The sequence below is a fragment of the Xenopus laevis genome, chromosome 4L (assembly GCF_017654675.1).
Source record: "Xenopus laevis strain J_2021 chromosome 4L, Xenopus_laevis_v10.1, whole genome shotgun sequence".
NCBI classification, from domain to species: domain Eukaryota; kingdom Metazoa; phylum Chordata; class Amphibia; order Anura; family Pipidae; genus Xenopus; species Xenopus laevis.
The window spans coordinates 153,108,512-153,135,815 of NC_054377.1; the positions used below are offsets into that span (position 1 = coordinate 153,108,512).

At 44.8% G+C, this 27,304-nt stretch overlaps 1 protein-coding gene across 1 annotated transcript; it reads right to left on the reverse strand.

The window, feature by feature from the left end:
- Nucleotides 1-73: 73 nt before the first annotated feature.
- LOC108704038 (protein Wnt-7a) lies at nt 74-26,644 on the reverse strand. Its single transcript, XM_018240409.2, has 4 exons — nt 25,687-26,644; nt 22,200-22,426; nt 18,693-18,964; nt 74-2,253 (listed from the first exon to the last, which is right to left on the reverse strand). Exons 1-4 carry the CDS (start codon nt 25,755-25,757, stop codon nt 1,774-1,776), a joined length of 1,050 nt encoding a protein of 349 aa, XP_018095898.1. The 5' UTR covers nt 25,758-26,644; the 3' UTR covers nt 74-1,773.
- Nucleotides 26,645-27,304: the final 660 nt, after the last annotated feature.

A 27,304-nucleotide genomic window follows, 5' to 3' on the forward strand; every position in this document is an offset into this window, starting at 1 on the left:
GCGTGCCCAATGTGTATCTTCTGCAAACGGATAATGGAAAAATCCACACTGCCAATAAAAAGCTTAATCCGGCCGCATTAATAACATTCATTGTGCGTTTGGATCAATGACATCATAATCAATACAATTCTCCTGCCTGAGGCTACACCCACCAATGAAACCCCCCGACATGTGCCCTCCGGCTGTTATGTGCCCCAAGGAAGGGAGGTTATAGAATGAGACGAGCAAAGAGTATAAATAAAATATTCATATAAAAATAGTCTCTTACAAAATATATTCTTTTTTGGGGTTTTTTAACAAAAAGATGAAAGATTTGCCAATAGAATTCCACTGATTTTGCATCCAAACTGCTTCCAGACAATTAAATATTGAGCGAAGAGGAAGATGATGAGCAGCAAAGAGATGTCAGAGAAAGAACTTCAACCCCCAAGAACATCAGGGTGAACCCTCTATTTACAGATAATATCTCTCAGCCGTTACACTACTTTTATACAGAATATTTCCAGCAGGCAGTGATCTTATCCTCCCCCACATATTCAATAAATTAATATTAGTTTAATCTATAATATCTTGTTAAATATCATAACTAGTATGCTCAGTCCAGTGACAATGCATTAGGGACACAGAGAAAGGGAAGTCATTGAGAAGTCAATCAGGGGGGTTTCTGGGAAGGAGTCAGTGGGGTGTCTGGGAAGGAACAGGGGGGGTGTCTGGGAAAGAGTCAGTGGGGTGTCTAGGAAGGAACAGGGGGGTGTCTGGGAAGGAGTCAGTGGGGTGTCTGGGAAGGAACAGGGGGGTGTCTGGAAAGGAGTCAGTGGGGTGTCTGGGAAGGAGCCGGGGGTGTCTGGGAAAGAACAGGGGGGTGTCTGGGAAGGAGTTGGGGGACTGTCTGGGAAGGTGCCGGTGGTGTCTCCGAAGGAGAGGGGGGGTGTCTTGGAAGGAGTAGTTGGGGTGTCTGGAAAGGACTCGGGGGGCTCTCTGGGAAGGAGCTGGGGGGAGGTGTCTGGGAAGGAGCTGGGGGTGTCTGGGAAGTAGAGTAGAGTGGAATGATTGTGAGTCTTTTCACAAACAAAATCTGCATAATCCACACTCTGAGCAGAAAGTCACGCCGGCCCATTGTGGGGGAGTCCTATCCCCTCAGACGCCAGCTGTTCTGGGGGTCCATGTGAGAACACACACTCTGTATAGATCTATTATTGCCCCTGTGATTGACTTTTCCCCAGAAGAAGACAGTTCTTATCATTCCGTGTCTGTTCTTTATTGGCTGACACTCCAGTCATTTATTTTTTGTCTGCCTCTGAATGAGTGACATCAGATGCCCCTTATAAATAGCGGGGGGGGGGGTTATACACATCCAAAGAGTTCAGAATGCAAATGAGAGTCTTGTGCAAATGTACAAAATAAGTTCCCAGGGTTTTTGGGTGTCCTCTTGTCTGGCTCAGTGTTGGACTGGAGTGATAGGAGACCACCAGAAAGCCATAGACCATGGGCCACTCTAAAATAATGTTCCTACTCTCCTTCTTTATCTCACTAAAATTTCCAATTGCATCCTCTCCTCTCTTCTCACCTGTTCTCTAGTGTTCCTTTCTTCTTCCCACTTCTCTCCTTTGATCTCTCCATTCCTGTTCTTCTCAACCGTGATGCTGGTTCCATCACCTCCCTCCTTTTCTCTTGCTTTCCTCAATGTTACAAGTTATAAGTCCAAGTGACTGACCCAACTTGATGCCTTAATCTGCTCTTGGTGGTCCAGTCCGACGCTGCTGCAACAGAGAATCATTTACAGGTGAAGACCTCCGTTCTTTCACTGCAAGTGTTGCATTTGACGTAGCAGCACCAGTGGAACTTGCAGTTGCATTGCCACACCCTGGAGTACTGGTGTGTGTTATACCCTCGCCCACAACACATCAGATCACAGCCACTCGTGTGCGGAGCTGTTTTGTTGCACAGTCGCCCTTGCGTTCCCACGCTGCCAGTCATTGGGTCTTCTTCACAGTAGTTTGGGGACTTCTCGATGTAGACCAGGTCGGTGTCCATGGGTTTGCGGTAAGAGAGGGGCTTTTTGATCTTGAGGAAGGTGGGGCGCTTGTTTCTGCTCGCTCTCACTGGCTCCACTTGAACAGCTTCGTTGTACTTGTCTCTCAGGAGGAAGCCGAGCTCGCGGAATTTGGGGAGGGTGGTCCAGCAGGTTTTCGTGGTGCAGGATCCGGAGACCCCGTGACATTTGCATTCCAATTTCATGTTGTCTTCAAGCATCTAATAGAAAATAAAAAGAAGAAAATGTAAAGCAACAATTGCAGTGGAAATGGTTAACCTTTGCCCTACAATTAATATATAATAGAGGATCCTAACTGACATGATCTGAGCTAATGGGATACCTCATTGTAGGCCCTACCCAAAGTCATCCAATCATTATTGTATGCCAAAGCACCCTTCTTCTTTCAGCTTTTGGCCACAGCACCCTACATAGAGTCCCACAACAGAAACCCCCTCCCATCTCTGAGCACATCCAGCAACATTCTTCTTCTACCAAAACCCATCAACAACTTTTCTTACTCTTACCATCCACCAAGAGGATACTTCAACTAGTATCTGCCAACAGCCCTCTCCAAGTTTTAAATCCTCCAAATGCTCAGCACCCATCAACACCATCCTCCCGCTCTCAGAATTACCCAGTAGCCTCCTTCCAATACTACAATTACCCTACATCACCCTTCCATTCTGAATGTCAGCCGAGAATATTCTCCAAACATCAATATCTCAATGACATCCTTTAAAGGGATAGTTCACTAACTTTTAGTATGTTAGAGAATGGCTAATTCTAAGCAATTTTTCAATTGGCCTTAATTTGTTATAGTTTTTGAACTATTTGCCGTCTTCTGGCTCTTTCCAGCTTTCAAATGGGGGTCACTGACACCTTCTAAAACACAAATGTTCTGTAATGTATTGTTATTGTTACTTTTTATTACTCCTCTTTCTATTCAGGCCTCTCCTTTTCACATTCCAGTCTCTTATTTAAATCTTATTAAATCAATGTATGGTTTCTAGGGGAATTTGGACTCTAGCAACCAGATCTCCTGCACCAACTCGAACCCCTCGACTCTATGCACCAAGATCATTCACAAACTCCTATAATCTCAAACAGCAGCATTCAACTCCCAGCATCACCCATCAACTCTAACCATCCTACATCTCTCAGCAATACATACCCAGCAGCTAAACCCTAATCCCCAGCATCCACAAACAGCATCATTAAACTTATAGAACACACAAGATTTTACACCCTCCAACACCCAGTACACCCAAAAATATGAATTTCCCAGAATCCAACTTCTGTCCTTGTCATCCATTGGTGAATTAGCATCCACCAATTGCATTAAACTATGATTATCATATACCAACTGCCAGCTGAATAGCGGTTGCTTATTTATAAACTTGGCTCTCAATCATTGTGACTTAACCAGAAGAAGAAGGAAACATCCCTCTTACATACATTGAATCGGTATAGGGTATTGCAAGTGAGAGTGGAGGAAAGGAGATTTCACCATAAGCATAGAAAGGCTTTCTTTATTGTAAAGACCATCAAGTAATAGAATGAATTGGTAGGGTTGCAAATAGTTTAGAGGAAGGGATCTGTAGAGGAGATGCCTGCCATAAATAGCAGAACTTTCCAATGTATATAACTCTCAACAGATCTTTGCATGTTGCTGTCCAATAGGCAGTGAGTAGGAAGCTGGGCCTTTAATTGAATGTGTCAGTATATTGTGCACCAGCCACAGACATTTCCTCGCCTTGAATCCCATTGGAAGCCGGGATGTAGACAATAGTTACGGAATCAACGCTGGGTTGGAATATGCTGAGTGGGCCGCTGGATCAACAATCACTAGCCCCGCTGTACAATATGCGCTGAGTCAGGCACTCTTTCAGCCCAGAGTTTTCTGGTACCGACGGACCTTCCAATTATGATGAAGTCAATGGATTAGTTTAAGGCTAAAGGCACGTGAGTTACATACAAGTCAATATAGTAGAAGCTGTAGCTCCTCAGCAATATAATATAATAATATAATAAAAACAGCGGTTGGTTCACCTTTAAGTGACCATTTCGTACGATGGACATTTTCTAACACTGTTTGCAATTGGTTTTAATTTTATCATGTTTTTGAACGATTTAGTTTAGAGTTGAGCAGCTCCTCAGTTTGAAATTTCACCAGCTATCTGGTTACCAGGGTCCAGTTTACCATAGCAACCAAACAGTGGGTTTGAATGAGCAACTCCAAGAGCAATATATGGAGCCTGAATAGAAAGAGATGTAATAAACAGTGTCAATAACAACAATGGTGTAGCTTTATAGAACAATAGGTTTCTGTCTGTGGGGGGAGGGTCAGTGACCCCCCATTACACATATGGGAAAGAGAGGCAGAAGAGAAAAATAACCAACTTAAAATCTATATGAATGAAGTTCAATTGAAAATTTGCAAAGAACTGGACACTCTATAGCAAACTACAACTGAAGCTTGTGAAGATTCTCATTCATCCAGGTCATGGTATTTCTGTAAATAAGTCAAATCAACTGGACTCGCTGTGTTTTTTCTTGAAGATTTCTGAATTGAGAAAGCCGGCCAGATGACTTGTGAAACGTCTTCAAGATAAACACAGCGAGTCCAGTTGATTTGACTTATTTCTACTACAACTTAGGGGCAGATGTATGAAGGGTCGAATATGGAGGGTTAATTAACCCTCGATATTCGACTAGGAACCAAAATCGTTCGACTTCGAATATCGAAGTCGAACGATTTAGCGCAAATCCTGCGATCGAACGATCGAACGATTAAATCCTTCGAATCGAACGATTCGAAGGATTTTAATACAACGATCGAAGGAATATCCTTCGATCAAAAAATCTCAGGCAAGCCTATGGGGACCTTCCCCATAGGCTAACATTGACTTCGGTAGCTTTTAGCTGCCGAAGTAGGGGGTCGAAGTTTTTCTTAAAGAGACAGTACTTCGACTATCGAATGGTCGAATAGTCGAACGATTTTTAGTTCGAATCGTTCGATTCGAAGTCGTAGTCGAAGGTCGAAGTAGCCAATTCGATGGTCGAAGTAGCCCAAAAAACACTTCGAAATTCGAAGTTTTTTTAATTCGAATCCTTCACTCGAGCTTTGTAAATGTGCCCCTCTATGTAAAAGTGAACAAACCCTTGTTCCCCCTCATTTGTCTCTCTACTCCCTAACGCCCTTTCCCTTCTCTCCTTCTGTCTCTCATACCCTCTCCTTTCCTTTTCTCTCCCAACTGTTTGGCCTTACTCTCCCCCATCCTCCCTCTTCTCTCCCCTTCTATATTTCTCCTCTCCCCCATTTGTCTCTCTACTCCCTAACCCCCTTTCCCTTCTCTCCTTCTGTCTCTCATCCCCTCTCCTTTCCTTTTCTCCCCCAAATGTTTGGCCTTACTCTCCCCCATCCTCCCTCTTCTCTCCCCTTCTATATTTCTCCTCTCCCCCATTTGTCTCTCTACTCCCTAACCCCCTTTCCCTTCTCTCCTTCTGTCTCTCATCCCCTCTCCTTTCCTTTTCTCCCCCAACTGTTTGGCCTTACTCTTCCCATCCTCCCTCTTCTCTCCCCTTCTATATTTCTCCTCTCCCCCATTTGTCTCTCTACTCCCTAACCCCCTTTCCCTTTTCTCCTTCTGTCTCTCATCCCCTCTCCTTTCCTTTTCTCCCCAAATGTTTGGCCTTACTCTCCCCCATCCTCCCTCTTCTCTCCCTTCTATATTTCTCCTCTCCCCCATTTGTCTCTCTACTCCCTAACCCCCTTTCCCTTCTCTCCTTCTGTCTCTCATCCCCTCTCCTTTCCTTTTCTCCCCCAAATGTTTGGCCTTACTCTCCCTCATCCTCCCTCTTCTCTCCCCTTCTATATTTCTCCTCTCCCCCATTTGTCTCTCTACTCCCTAACCCCCTTTCCCTTCTCTCCTTCTGTCTCTCATCCCCTCTCCTTTCCTTTTCTCCCCCAACTGTTTGGCCTTACTCTCCCCATCCTCCCTCTTCTCTCCCCTTCTATATTTCTCCTCTCCCCCATTTGTCTCTCTACTCCATAACCCCCTTTCCCTTCTCTCCTTCTGTCTCTCATACCCTCTCCTTTCCTTTTCTCCCCCAAATGTTTGGCCTTACTCTCCCTCATCCTCCCTCTTCTCTCCCCTTCTATATTTCTCCTCTCCCCCATTTGTCTCTCTACTCCCTAACCCCCTTTCCCTTCTCTCCTTCTGTCTCTCATCCCCTCTCCTTTCCTTTTCTCCCCCAAATGTTTGGCCTTACTCTCCCCCATCCTCCCTCTTCTCTCCCCTTCTATATTTCTCCTCTCCCCCATTTGTCTCTCTACTCCCTAACCCCCTTTCCCTTCTCTCCTTCTGTCTCTCATCCCTCTCCTTTCCTTTTCTCCCCCAACTGTTTGGCCTTACTCTTCCCATCCTCCCTCTTCTCTCCCCTTCTATATTTCTCCTCTCCCCCATTTGTCTCTCTACTCCCTAACCCCCTTTCCCTTTTCTCCTTCTGTCTCTCATCCCCTCTCCTTTCCTTTTCTCCCCCAAATGTTTGGCCTTACTCTCCCCCATCCTCCCTCTTCTCTCCCTTCTATATTTCTCCTCTCCCCCATTTGTCTCTCTACTCCCTAACCCCCTTTCCCTTCTCTCCTTCTGTCTCTCATCCCCTCTCCTTTCCTTTTCTCCCCCAAATGTTTGGCCTTACTCTCCCTCATTCCTCCCTCTTCTCTCCCCTTCTATATTTCTCCTCTCCCCCATTTGTCTCTCTACTCCCTAACCCCCTTTCCCTTCTCTCCTTCTGTCTCTCATCCCCTCTCCTTTCCTTTTCTCCCCCAACTGTTTGGCCTTACTCTCCCCATCCTCCCTCTTCTCTCCCCTTCTATATTTCTCCTCTCCCCCATTTGTCTCTCTACTCCATAACCCCCTTTCCCTTCTCTCCTTCTGTCTCTCATACCCTCTCCTTTCCTTTTCTCCCCCAAATGTTTGGCCTTACTCTCCCTCATCCTCCCTCTTCTCTCCCCTTCTATATTTCTCCTCTCCCCCATTTGTCTCTCTACTCCCTAACCCCCTTTCCCTTCTCTCCTTCTGTCTCTCATCCCCTCTCCTTTCCTTTTCTCCCCCAACTGTTTGGCCTTACTCTCCCCATCCTCCCTCTTCTCTCCCCTTCTATATTTCTCCTCTCCCCCATTTGTCTCTCTACTCCATAACCCCCTTTCCCTTCTCTCCTTCTGTCTCTCATACCCTCTCCTTTCCTTTTCTCTCCCAACTGTTTGGCCTTACTCTCCCCATCCTCCCTCTTCTCTCCCCTTCTATATTTCTCCTCTCCCCCATTTGTCTCTCTACTCCCTAACCCCCTTTCCCTTCTCTCCTTCTGTCTCTCATCCCCTCTCCTTTCCTTTTCTCCCCCAAATGTTTGGCCTTACTCTCCCCATCCTCCCTCTTCTCTCCCCTTCTATATTTCTCCTCTCCCCCATTTGTCTCTCTACTCCATAACCCCCTTTCCCTTCTCTCCTTCTGTCTCTCATACCCTCTCCTTTCCTTTTCTCTCCCAACTGTTTGGCCTTACTCTCCCCATTCTCCCTCTTCTCTCCCTTCTATATTTCTCCTCTCCCCCATTTGTCTCTCTACTTCCTAACCCCCTTTCCCTTCTCTCCTTCTGTCTCTCATCCCCTCTCCTTTCCTTTTCTCCCCCAACTGTTTGGCCTTACTCTCCCCATCCTCCCTCTTCTCTCCCCTTCTATATTTCTCCTCTCCCCCATTTGTCTCTCTACTCTATAACCCCCTTTCCATTCTCCTTCTGTCTCTCATACCCTCTCCTTTCCTTTTCTCTCCCAACTGTTTGGCCTTACTCTCCCCATCCTCCCTCTTCTCTCCCCTTCTATATTTCTCCTCTCCCCCATTTGTCTCTCTACTCCCTAACCCCCTTTCCCTTCTCTCCTTCTGTCTCTCATCCCCTCTCCTTTCCTTTTCTCCCCCAAATGTTTGGCCTTACTCTTCCCCATCCTCCCTCTTCTCTCTCTCCCTTCTATATTTCTCCTCTCCCCCATTTGTCTTTCTACTCCCTAACCCCCTTTCCCTTCTCTCCTTCTGTCTCTCATCCCCTCTCCTTTCCTTTTCTCCCCCAACTGTTTAGCCTTACTCTCCCCCATCCTCCCTCTTCTCTCCCTTCTATATTTCTCCTCTCCCCCATTTGTCTTTCTACTCCCTAACCCCCTTTCCCTTCTCTCCTTCTGTCTCTCATCCCCTCTCCTTTCCTTTTCTCCCCCAACTGTTTGGCCTTACTCTCCCCATCCTCCCTCTTCTCTCCCCTTCTATATTTCTCCTCTCCCCCATTTGTCTCTCTACTCTATAACCCCCTTTCCCTTCTCTCCTTCTGTCTCTCATCCCCTCTCCTTTCCTTTTCTCCTCCAACTGTTTGGCCTTACTCTCCCCATCCTCCCTCTTCTCTCCCCTTCTATATTTCTCCTCTCCCCCATTTGTCTCTCTACTCCCTAACCCCCTTTCCCTTCTCTCCTTCTGTCTCTCATCCCCTCTCCTTTCCTTTTCTCCCCCAACTGTTTGGCCTTACTCTCCCCCATCCTACCTCTTCTCTCCCCTTATACATTTCTCCTCTCCATTTTTCCTCTCCATTTGTCTATACACAGACAGACAGACAGACAGACAGAACATACTGACTCCCTGCAAATAACAGGCAGAAGGCAGTGGAATGGGAGCCACTGTACCACTCTCCTGCTCATTGCAGCTCCCACTCACATTAACAAGTACAGATATGCCAGGCTTCCCTTATATACTTTCCCATCGGTAGAAACTGTCAAGTTAAAACACTTAAATAGAGTGAACTTTCCCTTTCAGAAACTGGCATATCCAACTAATATTTTGAATGTTTTCAGAAATATATATTTCTCTCTGTTTATATTATTTAATCAGGATCCAGATTTATCCTCCAGAATTTCTCACCTCCATAAACCCCATGATAATGTACATGGCGAAGCTGGAGAGATAAAACCTGACGATTATTAATGACTTAATGGAGAATGAGGCTGATAGTGAGAGATGTTAGTCACTAAGCTCTGCGCTGAATGTATGGCTGGAATATCCCACTTTCTCTTCCCTTATCTCTAAATTCATCTCAAAATAATTCGGGCAGATCCATTATCCAGCGGGAGTGTTGGCTCTGTTTAGTCAGGGTGTGGGAGATGAAAGAGAGAAAAGAAGTGATACAAGTTTCCCAAAGTCGGATGTTGCCACAAAATGTTCCAGAACCACAGAAAGAATAATTGCCTTCTGCCATGACTGCTCCTAGCTATTCCAATATGTCATATAAAATACAAGGTCTAGTAACCCATAGCAACCTGTCAGCAAGAAGTATTTCCTAAGGAATGTTCTGAGCACACAATAAGCTATACCCTCATACTGTACTGTCTAAGGGAATCAATATGGCACCTCCTCCTCCCATATGTATAAATACAAATATACAGAGAAGGAATGTTCTGGGCACACAATAAGCTATACCCTCATACTGTACTGTCTAAGGGAATTAATATGGCGCCTCCTCCCCCCCATATGTATAAATAAAAATATACAGAGAAGGAATGTTCTGGGCACACAATAAGCTATACCCTCATACTGTACTGTCTAGGGGAATCAATATGGCACCTCCTTCCATATTTATAAATACATATATACAGAGAAGGAATGTTCTGGGCACACAATAAGCTATACCCTCATACTGTACTGTCTAAGGGAATCAATATGGCACCTCCCTCCTCCCATATGTATAAATACAAATACAGTATACAGAGGAGGAATGTTCTGGGCACACAATAAGCTATACCCTCATACTGTACTGTCTAAGGGAATCAATATGGCACCTCCTCCTCCCATATGTATAAATAGGGATGTCGCGGACTGTTCTGCGGCGAACTTGTTCGCGCGAACATCGGCTGTTCGCGTCCGCCGCAAGTTCGCGAACGTCGCGCGACGTTCGCCAATAGGCGTTCGCGTCAAAATCGTTCGACCATTCGACCATTCGGTCGCTAAAATCGAACGATTTTCGTTCGATTTGAACGAAAATCGTTCGATCGAACGATTAAAATCCTTCGATCGTTCGAATCGAACGATTTTCGGATGTTCGAAGTTCGCGAACTGTTCGCATTTTTTGCCGGTGTTCGCGAACGGCGTTCGCGAACACATTATCGGCGGTTCGCTACATCCCTATGTATAAATACAAATATACAGAGAAGGAATGTTCTGGGCACACAATAAGCTATACCCTCATACTGTACTGTCTAAGGGAATTAATATGGCGCCTCCTCCCCACCATATGTATAAATACAAATATACAGAGAAGGAATGTTCTGGGCACACAATAAGCTATACCCTCATACTGTACTGTCTAACGGAATCAATATGGCACCTCCTCCCATATGTATAAATACAAATATACAGAGAAGGAATGTTCTGGGCACACAATAAGCTATACCCTCATACTGTACTGTCTAAGGGAATCAATATGGCACCTCCTCCCATATGTATAAATACAAATATACAGAGAAGGAATGTTCTGGGCACACAATAAGCTATACCCTCATACTGTACTGTCTAACGGAATCAATATGGCACCTCCTCCCATATGTATAAATACAAATATACAGAGAAGGAATGTTCTGGGCACACAATAAGCTATACCCTCATACTGTACTGTCTAAGGGAATCAATATGGCACCTCCTCCCATATGTATAAATACAAATATACAGAGAAGCACCCTTTGAGCTTTGCTATAAGCCTAGTACATTTTGTGTACATGGGAAAAGCAGTGCAGTGAAAAACACCTGGAGCTAACATGTAAAGTAAATATCTGTGCTGGTATCCAGGGGGATACTTGCTACTCACAAATCCTGTGGACAAAGGGGCCATTCCACCCTTAATCACTGCAGGGAGACAGAGGGATAAATAAAATGTGGGTGCAGTGTCACAGTTTGGGTGATTAACGGAGACTGATAAAGCAGCGCTAGTATGGAATTTATCTGCAGGAATTCAGCTTTTGTTGCATCTCATTCTCCTTCCTAATTTAGCACCATCCTGTTATCTGACAGTCGCTGAGAATTCACAGAGCTGAAGTGTCAGGCCGTGCGTTATTTTATAGTACGATCTGCAGTGGGGGGGTCTGTGTTGTTTTTCAGGCCCCTTGCAACTCACCCCCCAGTACCTCTCAGGGGGAGTCACCTGACAACTGCGAGAAACAATCGTGCGAACTGCGTAATTGCAGCCGTCCCTTTAAATGTGGCCCCTTCTTGTATTGACTCAATGAGGGGCCATGGAAATAAGACCCAGAATTGCCAGTGTCAGTGACTGTCTGTCCCTTTCTCTTCTCTGCACTGCTGCTGCTAATTAACAGATCTGTACAGATGCAGGCAAAGCTGATCTGCTACATTGTATCAAGAGGCAGAACCAGCAGTGCAGGCAGAGACAAAAGCTCCTCCTTTTAATGATTTAAATGGGAGAAAATGGGAAATGATGATAATGGGGTTCTACTAAGCAGGTGACTGGCAGTATGTGTGAGTTATTGTTTCCATAGCAACACAGGTAAGACAGTCGATGCTTCTGTTGTAATATTGTTGCTGAAAGGTTCCATCAAGTTCAGGCAAATTCAAATAATTCCTACTAATTCCAATGTAAACTCTAATCTACTACGGTATAGGACCTGTTATCCAGAATGCTCTGCACCTGGGGTTTTCTGGATAACGGATCTTTCTGTAATTTGGATCTTCATACCTTAAGTCTACTAGTAAATCATATAAACATGAAATAAACCCAATAGGCTGGTTTTGCCTCCAATAAGGATTAATTATATCTTAGTTGGGATCAAGTACAGACTACTGTTTTATTATTACACAGAAAAAGGAAATCATTTTTCAAATTTTGGATTATTTGGATAAAATGGAGTCTATGGGATACGGCCTTTCCGTTATTCTGAGCTTTCTGGATAGCGGGTTTCCAGATAATGGATCCCATACCTGTACTTTGCATAACAAATAGAATTGCATTCTAAACTCTCCCAAATCTGTAAATTTTAATAATTTTATCATTGTTTCTAAATGTAATTGTAATTGGAAGCAGTATTTGCTTTTATCCCTTTCTGCACTGCTTGTTCAGCCTCTTGAAACAATGTAGCAGAATTCAGTTCAGGCCTGTTAAAGGGGTTGTTCATTTTTTATTATTTGTGGTTTTTGAGTTATTTTTCTTTTTATGCAGCAGCTCTCTAGTTAGCAGTTTCTGGTTGCCAGACTCCAAATTCCCCTAGCAACCATGCACTTTTTTTAATAAGAGACTGGAATATAAATAGGAGAGGCCTGAATAGAAAGATGAGTAATAAAAAGTAACAATAACAATACATGTGTAGCCTTACAGAGCATTTGTTTTTCAGATGGGGTCACTGACCCCCATTTAAAAGCTGGAAGGAGGCAAAAGAGCAAGGCCAATAGCTCAAAAATAATATAAATAATGAAGACCAATTGGAGAATTGCTAGGAAATCGGTATTCTACAACATACTAAAAGTTACCACAATAGCTTCTGCTATGATGCTTTAAAAGTCAGAAGCAGCAGTGAAGAGAAAGAAAAAAGACACTTCTCTCAATAGCAAATCTGATTCCAACAGTGTTTTGTCCAAGGTTATGCCTGAACTTGTATAGAACGAGATGCAGGATCTTCTAGAAAAAACGGTATTAAACATAAAAGGAAACCTAGTGTAACCGAGCTGTGTAACTGCAGTTCTACCTGTATCACCTGTATCAGTACAGACAGCAACATTATTAGAACACCAGCTCTATTTAATAGTGCAATTGGCTTACGGACACGATTAAACCTCTTCCAACCCTTTACTAAAGCTGTCTAATGTATCTGCCAGTACAGCCACTTCAGAAAGAAAATCCCAAAACTTCCCAACTCTCCCTGTAACACCCCTTTCCCTCTTTAACATGAAACCTCCTTTCCTCTAATCTGATTGGATCCCTCCTGTCTGCTGGGAGGCGCTACTGGTGAATATATTGTATAACCCCCTTATATATTTATATATATAGTCAGCGGCGATTCTGACTAAGGAGCCGCCTGAGGCGGCTCCTGCAATGCCGCCCCCCCTCACCAACTTACGCGTCGGGAGGGGAGGCAGAAACCGGAAATTCGGCTCTTAAAGGTGCAGGAGCGGCTTTTTGCCGCCCCTGGAATCCTTTCAGGTGCTGCCGCCTGAGGCGAGCGGCTCAGCTCGCCTCATTGGCGGCGCGCCCCTGTATATAGTGATCAAATCCCCCTTAACTGTCTCTCCTCCAGTGTAACCAATCCCAACTTTTCTTTACCCCATAACTGATCCCTTCCATTCCCTTTATCAGCTTAGTCTCTCTTCTTTGTACTTTCTCTATTTCATGTCCCTTATATATTTATATATAGTGATCATATCCCCCTTATATATAGTAATCATATCCCCCTTATATATTTATATATAGTGATCATATCCCCCTTATATATTTATATATAGTGATCATATCCCCCTTATATATTTATATATAGTGATCATATCCCCTTATATATTTATATATAGTGATCATATCCCCCTTATATATTTATATATAGTGATCATATCCCCCTTATATATTTATATATAGTGATCATATCCCCCTTATAAATTTATATATAGTGATCATATCCCCTTATATATTTATATATAGTGATCATATCCCCCTTATATATTTATATATAGTGATCATATCCCCTTATATACTTATATATAGTGATCATTTCCCCCTTATATATTTATATATAGTGATCATATCCCCCTTATATATTTATTTATAGTGATCATATCCCCTTATATATTTATATATAGTGATCATATCCCCTTATATATTTATATATAGTGATCATATCCCCCTTATATATTTATTTATAGTGATCATATCCCCTTATATATTTATATATAGTGATCATATCCCCCTTATATATTTATATATAGTGATCATATCCCCCTTATATATTTATTTATAGTGATCATATCCCCTTATATATTTATATATAGTGATCATATGTCTCATAATTCCCATTTGAAGCTGTACCATTAACAACCACCCTTTGTACCCAATCCTGTAGCCAGTTTCCTATCCATATACAAACAACAAACAGTTTAGAAAGCAGTTGTCTATTATTCGATTTGGCAGTGCATAGTTAATAGTAGCATAATAAGCTCCTGCTAAGAAAACTGACACAACAAAGGGTGAAGGGAGGGGGGATTGTATACCGGGAATCTAATGACCACCCCTGCAAGGACCTTGTGAGAAGAATTCCTTGGTGCTAAGATATTCGGCTCAGCTTTCCTCCTACACAATATCTGCCTGCACTGTACAAGTGAGGAGGGTCCCACCAGCCCCCCAGTCCCAACCTGACAGGCCACTCACTGTTTAGCTAAAAGAGAATGAAGAGCGACGAGACTACACTTTGTGCTGCCTGCACTTGGCCAAAGAAACCCTCCTGTCAGGGAGAATGAAGAATGAACTTCTCCATTGTTGAGAGTTTGACTTCATGCTTCAGGAAACACCACTCCTGACCCTCACAAACAGACAACTCCCAAATCTTAAATTGTGCCGGCGGCAGGAGAAAGTAACTCCAGTGTAAAGATCTTGTGTCTGTAGCAAGAACAAAACAACCATATTGATCTTCTTCTTTATCACTAATCAGTTATTGGAAGTAGTATTTCCCAGAATGCTTCATTTATTGATGTCCCAGGTCTGATGATAAAGATAGACACACACACAATACAATCTCTCTAGATATTGTAGAATCACACACCCCACCCCTACCAAACAAGAGACTAGAGCAAAACCATGCACAGTTCCACCCCCCATGCCATGCACAATTATTCCCCAACTCCACAATTACCCCTCAACCATGCATACTCCCCAACAATGTACAATTCTCACTGACCATTCACAGTTTCCACCCCATGTCATGCACAGGTACTCTCCAGCCATGCACAATTCTTCCTCAACAATCACATTTACACCCCAACCATACACAGTTACTCCCCGTCATGCACAGTTCCCCTCCATGCCATGCACAGTTACTCCCAGCCATGCACAGTTAGTTCAGACCATGTACACAGTTACTCCCAGCCATGTACATTTACTCCCAGCCATGTACATTTACTCCCAGTCATGCACAGTTACTCCCAGCCATGCACAGTTACTCTCAGCCATGCACAGTTACTCCCAGCCATGTACATTTACTCACAACCATGCACAGTTACTCCCAGTCATGCACAGTTACTCCCCAACAATGCACATTACTCCCAGCCATACACAGTTACTCCCAGCCATGCACAGTTACTCCCCATCAATGCACATTACTCCCAGCCATACACAGTTATTCTCCAACTGTCAAAATTACACCCCAACCATACACAGTTACTATCCATCATGCACAGTTCCTCCCAGTCATGCACAGTTACTCCCCAACAAGGCACAATACTTCCAACAATGAACAGTTACTCCCAGCCATGCACTGTAAAGGTGGCCATAGATGCAAAGATCTGCTCGTTTGGCAACATCGCCAAACGAGCGGATCTTTCCCTGATATGCCATTAACAAACATGGCTATATCGGGTGTAATCTGATTGTTCGGCCGCATGGCCGAATGATCCGATTACGATGTGCCCTGGGTTCCGGCGGGATTGGTCGGGTCAAAATCAAACCTGACCGATCGTCCAAACGACCGATCTCCGCCGGACGAAAGAAGTCGGGACACGCCACACACGATCCGAAAATCGTACGAATCCTCGATTCGTACGATCGGATCTGTGTGTCTATGGCCACCTTTAGTCCCAGGCATGCACAGTTATTTCCCAACTGTCAAAATTACACCCCGACCATGCACAGTTCCTTCCAGCCACGCAGTCACTGCCATGCACAGTTACTCCCCAACAATGTGCATTACTCCCGACCATGAACAGCTACTCCAAGCCATGCACAGTTACTCCATGGCCATACACCGTTATTCCCCAGCCATGAACAGTTACTCCCAGTCATTCACAGTTACTCCTGACCATGCACAGTTACTCCCAGCAATACACAGCTACTGCCTGGCCATACACAGTTATTCTCCAGCCACACACAGTTACTCCCGACCATGCACAGTTACTCCTGGTCATGCACAATTACTCCTGACCATGCACAGTTACTACCCTGCCATACATAGTTACTCCTGGCCATGCACAGTTACTCCTGGCCATGGACAGTTACTTCCGACCATGCACAGTTACTCCGCTGCCATACACAGTTACTCCTGACCGTGCACAGTTACTCTCGGCCATGCACAGTTACTCCTGGTCATACACAGTTATACTCGGCCATGCCCAGTTACTCTCGGCCATGCACAGTTACTTTCGACCATGCACAGTTACTCTCGGCCATGCACAGTTACTCTCGACCATGCACAGTTACTCTCGACCATGCACAGTTACTCTCGACCATGCACAGTTACTCTGAGGTCAAATCAAGTTATACCTCACCAATGCCCCCCTACTGCCAATAAACCTGGGTAGGGTAACAGCTCTGCACTAGACTGGGGAATGACTGGAGAAGGAGCTGTGCAACATGCAATATGAATGCAGGATTTAATCACATGCTCTTAGGTTTAAGTGGTGCTCCTTCTCATATGAATACCTTTTCAAAAAATAAGACAATCTTGGCCACATCCCTGAGCTGCCCCAGTTACAGTTACCCCTGGGCATAACCGCAAGTCTCACCCACTTCTTCTTTTAGCCCTGAGCCTTAGGGACTATCCCATAGAAAATGGGACTAATGGTTGATACACAATGACAGAAGAGGGGCTAGAGGCCAATCAGAATGCAGGGATTCATCACAAATACACAGGTTACAATAGTTGCTCCTTTGCCATTTTGCACTATTCAATGAGAGGATAGGGGGTTGTCTGGGGCACAATGGTTTATAGGGGTAGGTAGAGGAAATCAGGTAGGTATTAAGTTGGCCACTGATGGGCCATGGGATGGATTTCAAAGCAGCTACAGTATCTAATAATGGGTGTTCCGGGGTAAAACCAGCACCCATGCAGCTGTAACTGCCCTTGGCTTCCGTGCATTTATTAGAGATGTCAGCACTTGTAACAATGGGTTATCTGCTCATGAGAAAAATAAACAGAAGCTTCAGCTCTGAAATAGTCATTCCCCAACTCCCCTGAACCTCCGCCCCATGAATAATCGCTATATTGATTTATATTGTGTCTAAACACAGAGTTCTACTAAATATAGAAAGGTCCTTTTGTTTCATTCTCTGGGCACACAAGTCAATTAGTTATTAACAAAAGGGAAAAATCATATTCTTTTGCTGTTTTTATTGGGAAACATATAAAGTATTGCCAGGAAATGTCTGCATCAAACCCAGTGCTGATATTCCCAGTATGTGAATTACTTCCTACTTGTCTTTCCTTTTACTCAGCTCTCCAATTATTCCTATTAACACCAAACACTCAATATCAGAGAAATAATGCTCAGTTACACACCACCAGTTCAACTTTACACACAGTTGTTGCACAAATCAGCTCCATTCATTAAAGGGGTTATTCAACTTTAAATTAACTGTTAGTATGATGTAGAGAGGGCTATTCTGAGACAATTTGCAATTGGTTTTCATTTTTTATTATTTATGGTTTTTGAATTATTTATCTTTCTATTCAGCAGCTCTCCAGTTTGTAATTTCCGCATTCTGGTTGCTAGGAGCCTAATTACCCTAGCAACCATGTATTCATTTGAATAAGAGACTGAGATATGAATAGGAGAGGCCTGAATAGAAAGATAAGGAATAAAAAGTAGCAACAACAATACATTTGTAGCCTTACAGAGCATTTGTTATTTAGATGGGGTCAGTGACCCCCATTTGAAATCTGGAAAGATTCAGAAGAAGTCAAATAATTCAAAAACTATAAAAAAAAAAAAAAAATGAAGTCCAATTCAAAGGTTTTTTGGAATTAGCCATTCTATAACATACTAAAAATTAACTTAAAAGTGAACCCCCACTTTAAAGGGCTTGTTCCCCTTCCAAACCCTTTTTTTTAGTTCAGTTCGGTTTTCCGATTATTCACCAGAAATAAAGCCTTTTTTAATTTCCATTTTTTGTGTTTTTATTACTGTTTTTCCAAAGTGTAATGTTGGTGTGTGAGTGTGAATGTGGCAGCTCAGTGATCCAGGTACAGGTTCCGATTGGCTGATCCATTAGTTGATCCATTTCTCAGTAGGATCCATGGGGAATATAAGTGCAACTGTTGTATCAATTATATGTATGTATATATGTATCAATAATGAAACGCAGAGATTCTGCTCAGCAGGGACAAACACATGGATCAACTCATGGATCAGTTACAGGGTCGCTGACCCCCCCCCCCATACAAACACATGAAACGTTACACTTCAATATTAGAAAAACTGGCACAAACAGAAAATAGAAATTGGGAAAAGTCTTGATTTCTGGGTAACTGTCTGGGTATCTACCCACCACTCCTGGGCAGGAGTTCACTACATGTGGGGGTGGGAATCACTACATGTGGGGGGGCTTCCCACCCCAGAATAACCCTAAAGAGCAACGTCGGGAGAGACCCCCTTACCCTGCGTCCGGCTTCGTTGTTGTGCAAGTTCATGAGGGTCCGTGCGTTCTGCTTGATCTCTCTGGCATCCACAAACACCTTGGAGAACCCAATTCCATATCGGATATCGGCCGAGCAGCCGCCCCACTTCCATCCCTCTTCCCTGTGGAACATCCCTTGTTTCTCTTTATCGCAGCCACAGTCGCTGATGTTCCCCTGGGTGCAGGCGCTGGTGATGGCGTGGGCTACTCCGGCGGCAATGATGGCATACATGAATGCGGCCTCCCTACTGCCTGTAATACAAGGGGAGATACTCAATATAAAATATATAGAAACAGCCACCTACAGACAGAGCTACGGTTACAGGGAAACCTTTACAAAAATGAAAAATGAATATAAGCTTCATTATACTAAAATAAAACATTTCTTAATATAATCATTAAAAAATGTTTCTGAAATAATCAAATATCCGACCTTTTGGCCCATGTGTCTGATGGGATTTTTGTACACAGGGGTGTAACTACAGAGGAAGCAGACCCAGCGGCTGCAGGGCCCCCCATGAGGCCCTAATTAATGAGCAATTTCAACATATATATTGGTAAAACAGAACAACCTCTGGGGCCCTAAAATGAATTTGTAACTTCTAGTAATGCCACTGTTTGTGCACACCCCAGAAAATAGAGAGAGCGCTGCAGATCTCCAGCTTGGAAATGAAACTACCACGTACCCTGGAAACAAACCTTGAATCAGTAGCAGAGTGACAATACAAATCCAATCCCCTGGGTTTCAATCCCACATTCTGAATGAAGGCAAATTCAAAGAAATCAATAAAAAATTTATATTGAGCAGTTTGTTATCAACACCATGCTAAATGTTCATATTTAGGTGACCTGTCACTTTAAGGCGATGTCTCCATACTTGGGTTTACATGGGGTGAAGCCCCAAATCATTCAGAAACCCCCAAATCAATGCTATATGGTAATGACGCTCATCACTAAGTATAAATGGGATCTAATCCATAAAACATGGCGCTGGGGGTTACATTCCCCCCGACACTAATGTGGAACATATGAAACTAGCACTTCATGAATATAACATGAGCTGTCACTCCCCGAACCCTTCAGCCCAGCGACCTTCCTTCTGTTATGTGACTATTCACCCCCCTATCAGTGATCTCGACAGGTCTAGGTGCTGCCAAATGATGCTATCCATGGCAACTCCCTGCACCCTACACAATTAGCCAACTCCCAGCTCCTCACATGCACCCTAAATTCCCTATGAGTCCAGTCCATAGACACTGCTAGTGATGCCCTGTGCTTCTCCTGTAATCACACTCACTATAGAGGTAACTCGGGGTGATACACTCAGGCTGCCCCTCTATTCCCTCTGTCAGGCAGATCAGTTACAGAGCAGAGAAAACTGACAGTCAGGTTATTCCAGTGCAGGAACAGACTTATTATATGGGAGACAGTGGGAAGGCCCTTATTCCCCCCATTGGGAATCTGCAATGTCAGAATCTGATTTATGTTCCATCCATTATATTATAGGGGGGCTGCCTGCCCCCGATACCTGGAGTCAGGATTGTGCTAGAAAATGACTTCAGTGTCTCCATGCAGTCTATTAAATATGTAAATATCAGCCCCTCTGTCCCTGTCTCACATTCACCCTCTGTCTCCCCAAGGAGAAGTTATTTTACTAGCGAATTAAAGGGGAACTATACTGTAGAATGTAGATCATTCCCAACTGATAAAACCAATAAGCCTTCCCTTCCTGACTAATAAGCCTACAGCCTATTGATGATTGTCTTTGCCTTTGCATGGGGTTCAAACATCTTCCAGATATCAGTTGGGCAGATCTGCTTTTCCCATTGGGGTAATAATGACTGCACCAGATCAGCTCCTCTCCTGACTGTCTGCAGCTCTTTGTCCCTGACTGTCTGTTCAGATGTAGTGGGCGAGTAATATACAGAGTGGCAAATCACTGGAGACACTGAGGGGCACATTTACTAAACTCGAGTGAAGGATTCGTATGAAAAAAAACGTCAAATTTCAAAGTATTTTTTTGGGTACTTCGACCATCGAATAGGCTACTATGACCTTCAACTTTGACTTCGATTCGAATGATTCGAAGTAAAAATCGTTCGACTGTTTGACCATTTGCTAGTCGAAGTACTGTCTCTTTAAAAAAAACTTTGACTACCTACTTCGGCAGTTTAAACCTACTGAGGTACAATGTTAGCCTATGGGGACCTTCCCCAGCACTCTTCTAAGCTTTTTTTGATCGAAGAAAAATCCTTTGATCGATCGCTTAAAATCGTTCGAACCTTTAGATTCAAAGGATTTTATCGTTTTTTTTTATTCGAGCGTTCGATCGTAGGTTTTGCACTAAAATCCTTTGAATTCGAAGGATTTTACTTTGAGGTTCGAATTCGAGGGTTTATTAACCCTCGATATTTGACCCTTAGTAAATGTGCCCCTGACAGTCAGAAAATGACATTCACTCCCCAAAGTGCAGCTGCACAGGGGCCCTCAGCAGTCAGTACCCCTCTTCTGACTCTTTCCAGCTTTCAAATGGGGGTCACTAACCCCATCTAAAAACAAATGCTCCTTAAGGCCATTGTTGGACTGGCCCACAGGGAAACCAGGAAAAGTCCCGGTGGGCCCAGGTGTCAGGGGGCCCTCATGCTGCTAAACATTTGGCCTATTTCATGGCCATTCCCTATTTGTATGAGAACAAAGAGGCTAAATAGATGGAAACATAGAGTATAGTATGTAAAGAAAATAGACTAGGAGAATAGGGGTTGAGTGAGGAGAGGAAGAATAATAGTACTGAGCAGTAGCGTTGACGCGCAGCTGGGCCCCGCCCCCCTCCGTGCGGCCGCATTTGGCCACATTTTCAATGGCGAACGGACTGCCGGGGGCCCTGAGGGGGGTGCGGGCCCTGGCCCGCTCGCACACCCTGCTCCCCCGGTAGTTCCGCCACTGGTACAAAGGAGTGAATGGGCCCCCCAGTTCAGAATTAAAAAACCAACCCACATATGTAATAAAAGGCATTTATCAACACTGGGCAAATTTGCCCATGGGCAGTTACCTATAGCAACCAATCAGTGATTAGCTTTTTAAAGCCAGCTGCAAGTAGAACAATGAATGCAGCAGTTTGATTGGTTGCCATGGGTTACTGCCCATGGGCAAATTTGCCCAGTGTTGATAAATGACCCCCACTAAGTTTGCCCAGGAGCAGTAACCCATAGCAACCAATAAGATGTTTGCTTTTAAATAGAATGCAACGTGCTGATTGGTTTCTATGGGTTACTGCTCCTGGGCAAACGTAGTGCCTTTTCTTACATAACCCCCAGACAAGTAACTGAGTACTTTAATGCTGTTTCTCCCTTTGATAAATGCTTTGTGGCTGATTCTTGGCCCAGTTATGCAGCTGGGAGAGTCGAGCAGATAAAATCCTTATAGTTGTGTCCTGGAACCAACCTAGATACAAGGACATGAGAGTTTGGGATGATCGTTGCCTACGTACCCACTTTCAGCTCCTTCCCAAATACTGTTCTTTCTCCCAGCGCCGAGCAGTTCCAGCGGCCGTGTCTGAACTGGAACTGACACTCGTTTACTCCCATCTGCGCCCCCTCCCCGATCACAATGATAGCGTCGGGTCTGCTGAGACAGATCGACCTCTGCCTGGGGGCCAAACCTGGGATCTTGCTGCAGATTACACTGGCCCCAAGGGCCACCACCGAAGAGAGTCCTCTATTATAGGAAACAAAAGGGGAAAAGGGAAAAAAGAGAAAATTTAGTTTAATGTCAGCAAATTGTCTCCTCGCTGTGCCCATTTGCACCAATGTCTGTGCCCGAACGAATACGAGAGGCCGGAATAGAAAGATGAGGAATAAAAAGTAACAATAACAATATATTTGTAGCCTTACAGAGTATTTGTTTTTTAGATGGGGTCAGTGACCCCCATTTGAAAGCTGGAAATCATCAGAAGAAGGCAAAAACTATTTGAAAAAAAAATTGAAAAGCTGCTTAGAATGAGCCGTTCAATAAAATACTAAAATGTAACTTAAAAGTGAACCACCCCTTTAAATTACAATTAATAATCTAAAATTGCCTGGTTGCTAAGCTAAGTGGAGCCCTGGCAACAGAATATCTGCAGAATGAAATGTAAGATCATCCAAAATCAATACAGAATAAATAATGAAGAGCAACTGCAAACTGGCTTATGAAATATCAGTATCTTCTACATCCTACAAGTTCAAAAATGTATGTAACCCCCCACGAGTAACAAAAGGATGACATTTTTTCTGCCTCTACTTTCCCTCCAACCCCTAAAGTGAGTTAAAGCTTTTGCTATGCAGTTTGGTGGTCACTGGTGCCCCCTGCCCCATTGCTTCATTCTACTTTTTTTTTTACAGTTTTTTTTAATTTAAAAATAGCGATTTTTTTTTAATTTTTTCCCTCTGGGATTTCCCAGCAGCAGTTCAGTAAGATTTGCTTGTTTAATGAGTTCATCAAATTAGGAAATCTTTCCTCCGACAGGTCCCTCATGAGTGGGTGATATTGTGATAATGCGATAGTTTAACCCCAGGGCACTTAGCCCTGTGAAGAAGTATACAAGGCTGACTTCTGCTACATTGTTTCAAAAGTCAGGAACCACAGTGCAGAAAGGGAAAGACAGACAGACAATAGCAATGACAGTTACACAGAACTATAAACCCAGTGAGAATGAGGAATGAATGGATATTGGGAAGTTGTATCAGGAGTCAGAGGCAGCAGTGCAGAGAAGAGAAAGGGACAGACACAATGACAGTTACACAGAACTATAAACCCAGTGAGAATGAGGAATGAATGGATATTGGGAAGTTGTATCAGGAGTCAGAAGCAGCAGTGCAGAGAAGAGAAAGGGACAGACACAATGACAGTTACACAGAACTATAAACCCAGTGAGAATGAGGAATGAATGGATATTGGGAAGTTGTATCAGGAGTCAGAGGCAGCAGTGCAGAGAAAGGGACAGACACAATGACAGTTACACAGAACTATAAACCCAGTGAGAATGAGGAATGATTGGATATTGGGAAGTTGTATCAGGAGTCAGAGGCAGCAGTGCAGAGAAAGGGACAGACACAATGACAGTTACACAGAACTATAAACCCAGTGAGAATGAGGAATGAATGGATATTGGGAAGTTGTATCAGGAGTCAGGGGCAGCAGTGCAGAGAAAGGGACAGACACAATGACAGTTACACAGAACTATAAACCCAGTGAGAATGAGGAATGAATGGATATTGGGAAGTTGTATCAGGAGTCAGAGGCAGCAGTGCAGAGAAGAGAAAGGGACAGACACAATGACAGTTACACAGAACTATAAACCCAGTGAGAATGAGGAATGAATGGATATTGGGAAGTTGTATCAGGAGTCAGAAGCAGCAGTGCAGAGAAAGGGACAGACACAATGACAGTTACACAGAACTATAAACCCAGTGAGAATGAGGAATGAATGGATATTGGGAAGTTGATTAGAATTAGACTTTCTCTCATTAAACAAAATTGTCTTGTTGGGTTTCCATTCCCTTTAAGGTGACCATGAAGCTAACTATCATTAGTGTTACAGACACTTTAATCACAGGGAAGGGATGGACAGAGAAGAGATCAGAAGGATTTGAGCAGAAATACAAACAGGTGGGCAGGTGGATGACAGGTAGATAGACAGATAGACAATACAGGTAAGTAGACAGACAGGTAAATATAAGATAGGAAGACAACATACAGAGGTAAGTAGACAGATGGACAGGTAGATAGTTGGCAGTACAAGAAGGTAAGGAAAGACATGACAGTTAGGTAGACAGAGGGACAGGTGAGAGCAGGTGCACAGGGAGGTAAGGGGTAGGGGCTGAGACACAAATAGATTAGGAATGTAGGGAGATACTGGGTCAATGGAACTTCCAGTAAAGAGTTGCAGTTGGACAGACTCTCGGATAGAGCAACAAATATTTAGATACAGTAGTTTCCTCCTGCCCACCCGGTACCACTTACCCATGTGCCCTGTGTCCTACCTACTGTACCTCTCTACACATTGTGTCCAATCATCATTCCTACCTGCCCCTGACTCACTCACCTACCCTGACTCACTAACCTACCCTGACTCACTCACCTGCCCCTGACTCACTCACCTGCCCTGACTCACTCACCTGCCCCTGACTCACTCACCTGCCCTGACTCACTCACCTGCCCCTGACTCACTCACCTGCCCTGACTCACTCACTTGCCCCTGACTCACTCACCTGCCCTGACTCACTCACCTGCCCTGACTCACTCACCTGCCCCTGACTCACTCACCTGCCCTGACTCACTCACCTGCCCTGACTCACTCACCTGCCCTGACTCACTCATCTGCCCCTGACTCACTCACCTGCCCTGACTCACTCACCTGCCCCTGACTCACTCACCTGCCCTGACTCACTCACCTGCCCTGACTCACTCACCTGCCCTGACTCACTCACCTGCTCTGACTCACTCACCTGCCCCGCCCTGATCGCCCTGATCCGCGAACAATCGCTCATAAATGAATGTTTCCTTTATCGATTGTGCGATTCCCAGGAACTTGACCAGTAATAACCCAGACGTAACGGATTTACAGAGAAAGTGTCCGGGACTCCGGGAGAATCACCTGTACCCCTTGTTTATCAGGGGAGGGTTTTGTCTCACCAGCAGTATTAGCCCCTCGCACCCCATCCCTGTGCCCCCCAGTGTCTCATCCTCAGTATTAGCCCCTTGTACATCAACAGTCTTGTTGCCTCTAGTGGATTGACACGTGTGTGTGTAGATTATATATATGTGTGTGTGTGTGTTTGTGTCTATATTGGATGTATATATATATATATGACACGTGTGTGTAGATCAGAAAGAGCTATAAGTAAAAGAGTCGCTCAGATATCGCTACAGATCGCGCAGATGTAGGACCGGGCAGACTAGAGGATAAAGTCGCCCCAATACTTTGTACAACTCACCCGATCCTGATGAAGACGATCCCCAGACTGAGGAAGAAGTGGAAGATCCAGCGCCGAGTCTTTCTCTTCATATTCCCGGATTGTGGGGGGTCGGATAGAGTTGGGGGGGTCGGACAGACGGTGACAAGCAGCACGAGCAGCTCTGTATCAAGCAGTGAGAGAATCCCGGGGGAGGGGGGGCATTTCAGAGAGATACTTGCTGCCCCCCCTGTCCTGCATGAGGCTCCTGTCTGACTCTTCTGCCTCTCACTTGGGCGGGGATTTGGGTTGGGAGAACCGCCAGTTCACCTGTGTCACCACCAGCTTTCTACCCCCGACCCCCTCGTGCCCCGCTCAGTGGCTACAGACAACTCTGGGGCTGATGATCTTTTCTGCTACTGACACTGTCCAGTCCGACTAGTTGTGCCCATGTCACACTGAGCCCCTATTTGTCCCGATCCAGTGCCCCAGACACAGGGGGAGTCGCCCGATAGATTGTCCTGGAGCTCAGTGTGTGGGGGGCTGGAACCTTCATCATAATCCAACTGCCCCCTGCGCCCCCCTATCCACAACCCCCTGCGCCTCCAATAATCAGTCCTGAGACTCAGGGATCCAGTGGTTGGTGGAAGTCGCACAATCAGTACATAGATTTATATTCAATATTCCACTTGTCCTGCGCCTCAGGGGTCCAGCCAATCCCTCCTGCCCTCAATTAGCCGCTGCTCCTGCGCTTCACTGGGTGACTCGCTCACCTGTAACGTCCCCAGGTCTGAGTGTCCCCAGGTGAGTCTCCGCCCCAGTTGTGAGTGTCCCCAGGTGAGTGTCTCCTCCAGGTGTGAGTGTCCCCAGGTGAGTGTCTCCTCCAGGTGTGAGTGCCCCCTCCAGGTGTGAGTGTGAGTTGAGACTCAGTGAGCACCAGGTCGGCACATTCAGACCCTTTTCCCTGTAGCTCAGAATTCACCTGTGGGGGGGGGGGGGTCCCTGGGGGTGTCAGTGTCCCTGCGCGGGCGGAACTCCTGTGTTTAGACTTGGCCCCACTTGTTCTTTATGAGGAGCAGGAGGGAGTGTGGGGCAGGATTTCTCATTAATTGCCCCTCCCTCTATGACTCCCCCAGGTCTTCTCTACAGTTCCCAGAGCAGGGGAGAGGGGGCAGAGATACCCCTAGTGGGGGGCAGATACACACAGGGGCCACAGGCACAGGGGGGCCCACACTCCCACCCACCTTAGGACTATTTAGATCTTATCAGAATTTATTAATGGGAGGCGAGACTGGGAGTCATGAGCCCAGAGAAATGACCCATTGTTGTCTCACTCGCCTCCCACTCGCATTGATTTATTCCTGGGGCAAAGTGGGGTCATCTGAGCACCCAGCCCTTGCCCAGCACCTCAGTCCAGGGGTACATTGTACTACCCACAATCTCTCCAGTCCAGGGGTACATTGTACTCACTACCCACAATCTCTCCAGGGGTACATTGTACTACCCACAATCTCTCCAGTCCAGGGGTACATTGAATTACCCAAAATCAATCAAGGGGTACATTGCACTAGCCCAACAGCTCTTCAGGCGTTCATTGATAATGAGGTACATTACTGCCAGCCTGTGATCTGGGGGTACCCTGAGACTCACTGAAGCAGAT

Excerpts from the sequence above, each read along its gene's own strand:
- LOC108704038 (XM_018240409.2), bottom strand. The coding sequence starts at position 25,757 with ATGAAGAGAAAGACTCGGCGCTGGATCTTCCACTTCTTCCTCAGTCTG. Across the intron at positions 22,427-25,686 it reads ATCGTCTTCATCAGGATCGG|AGGACTCTCTTCGGTGGTGG; the intron begins GTGAGTTGTACA and ends TTCCTATAATAG. Across the intron at positions 2,254-18,692 it reads ACAACGAAGCCGGACGCAGG|ATGCTTGAAGACAACATGAA; the intron begins GTAAGGGGGTCT and ends ATTTTCTATTAG.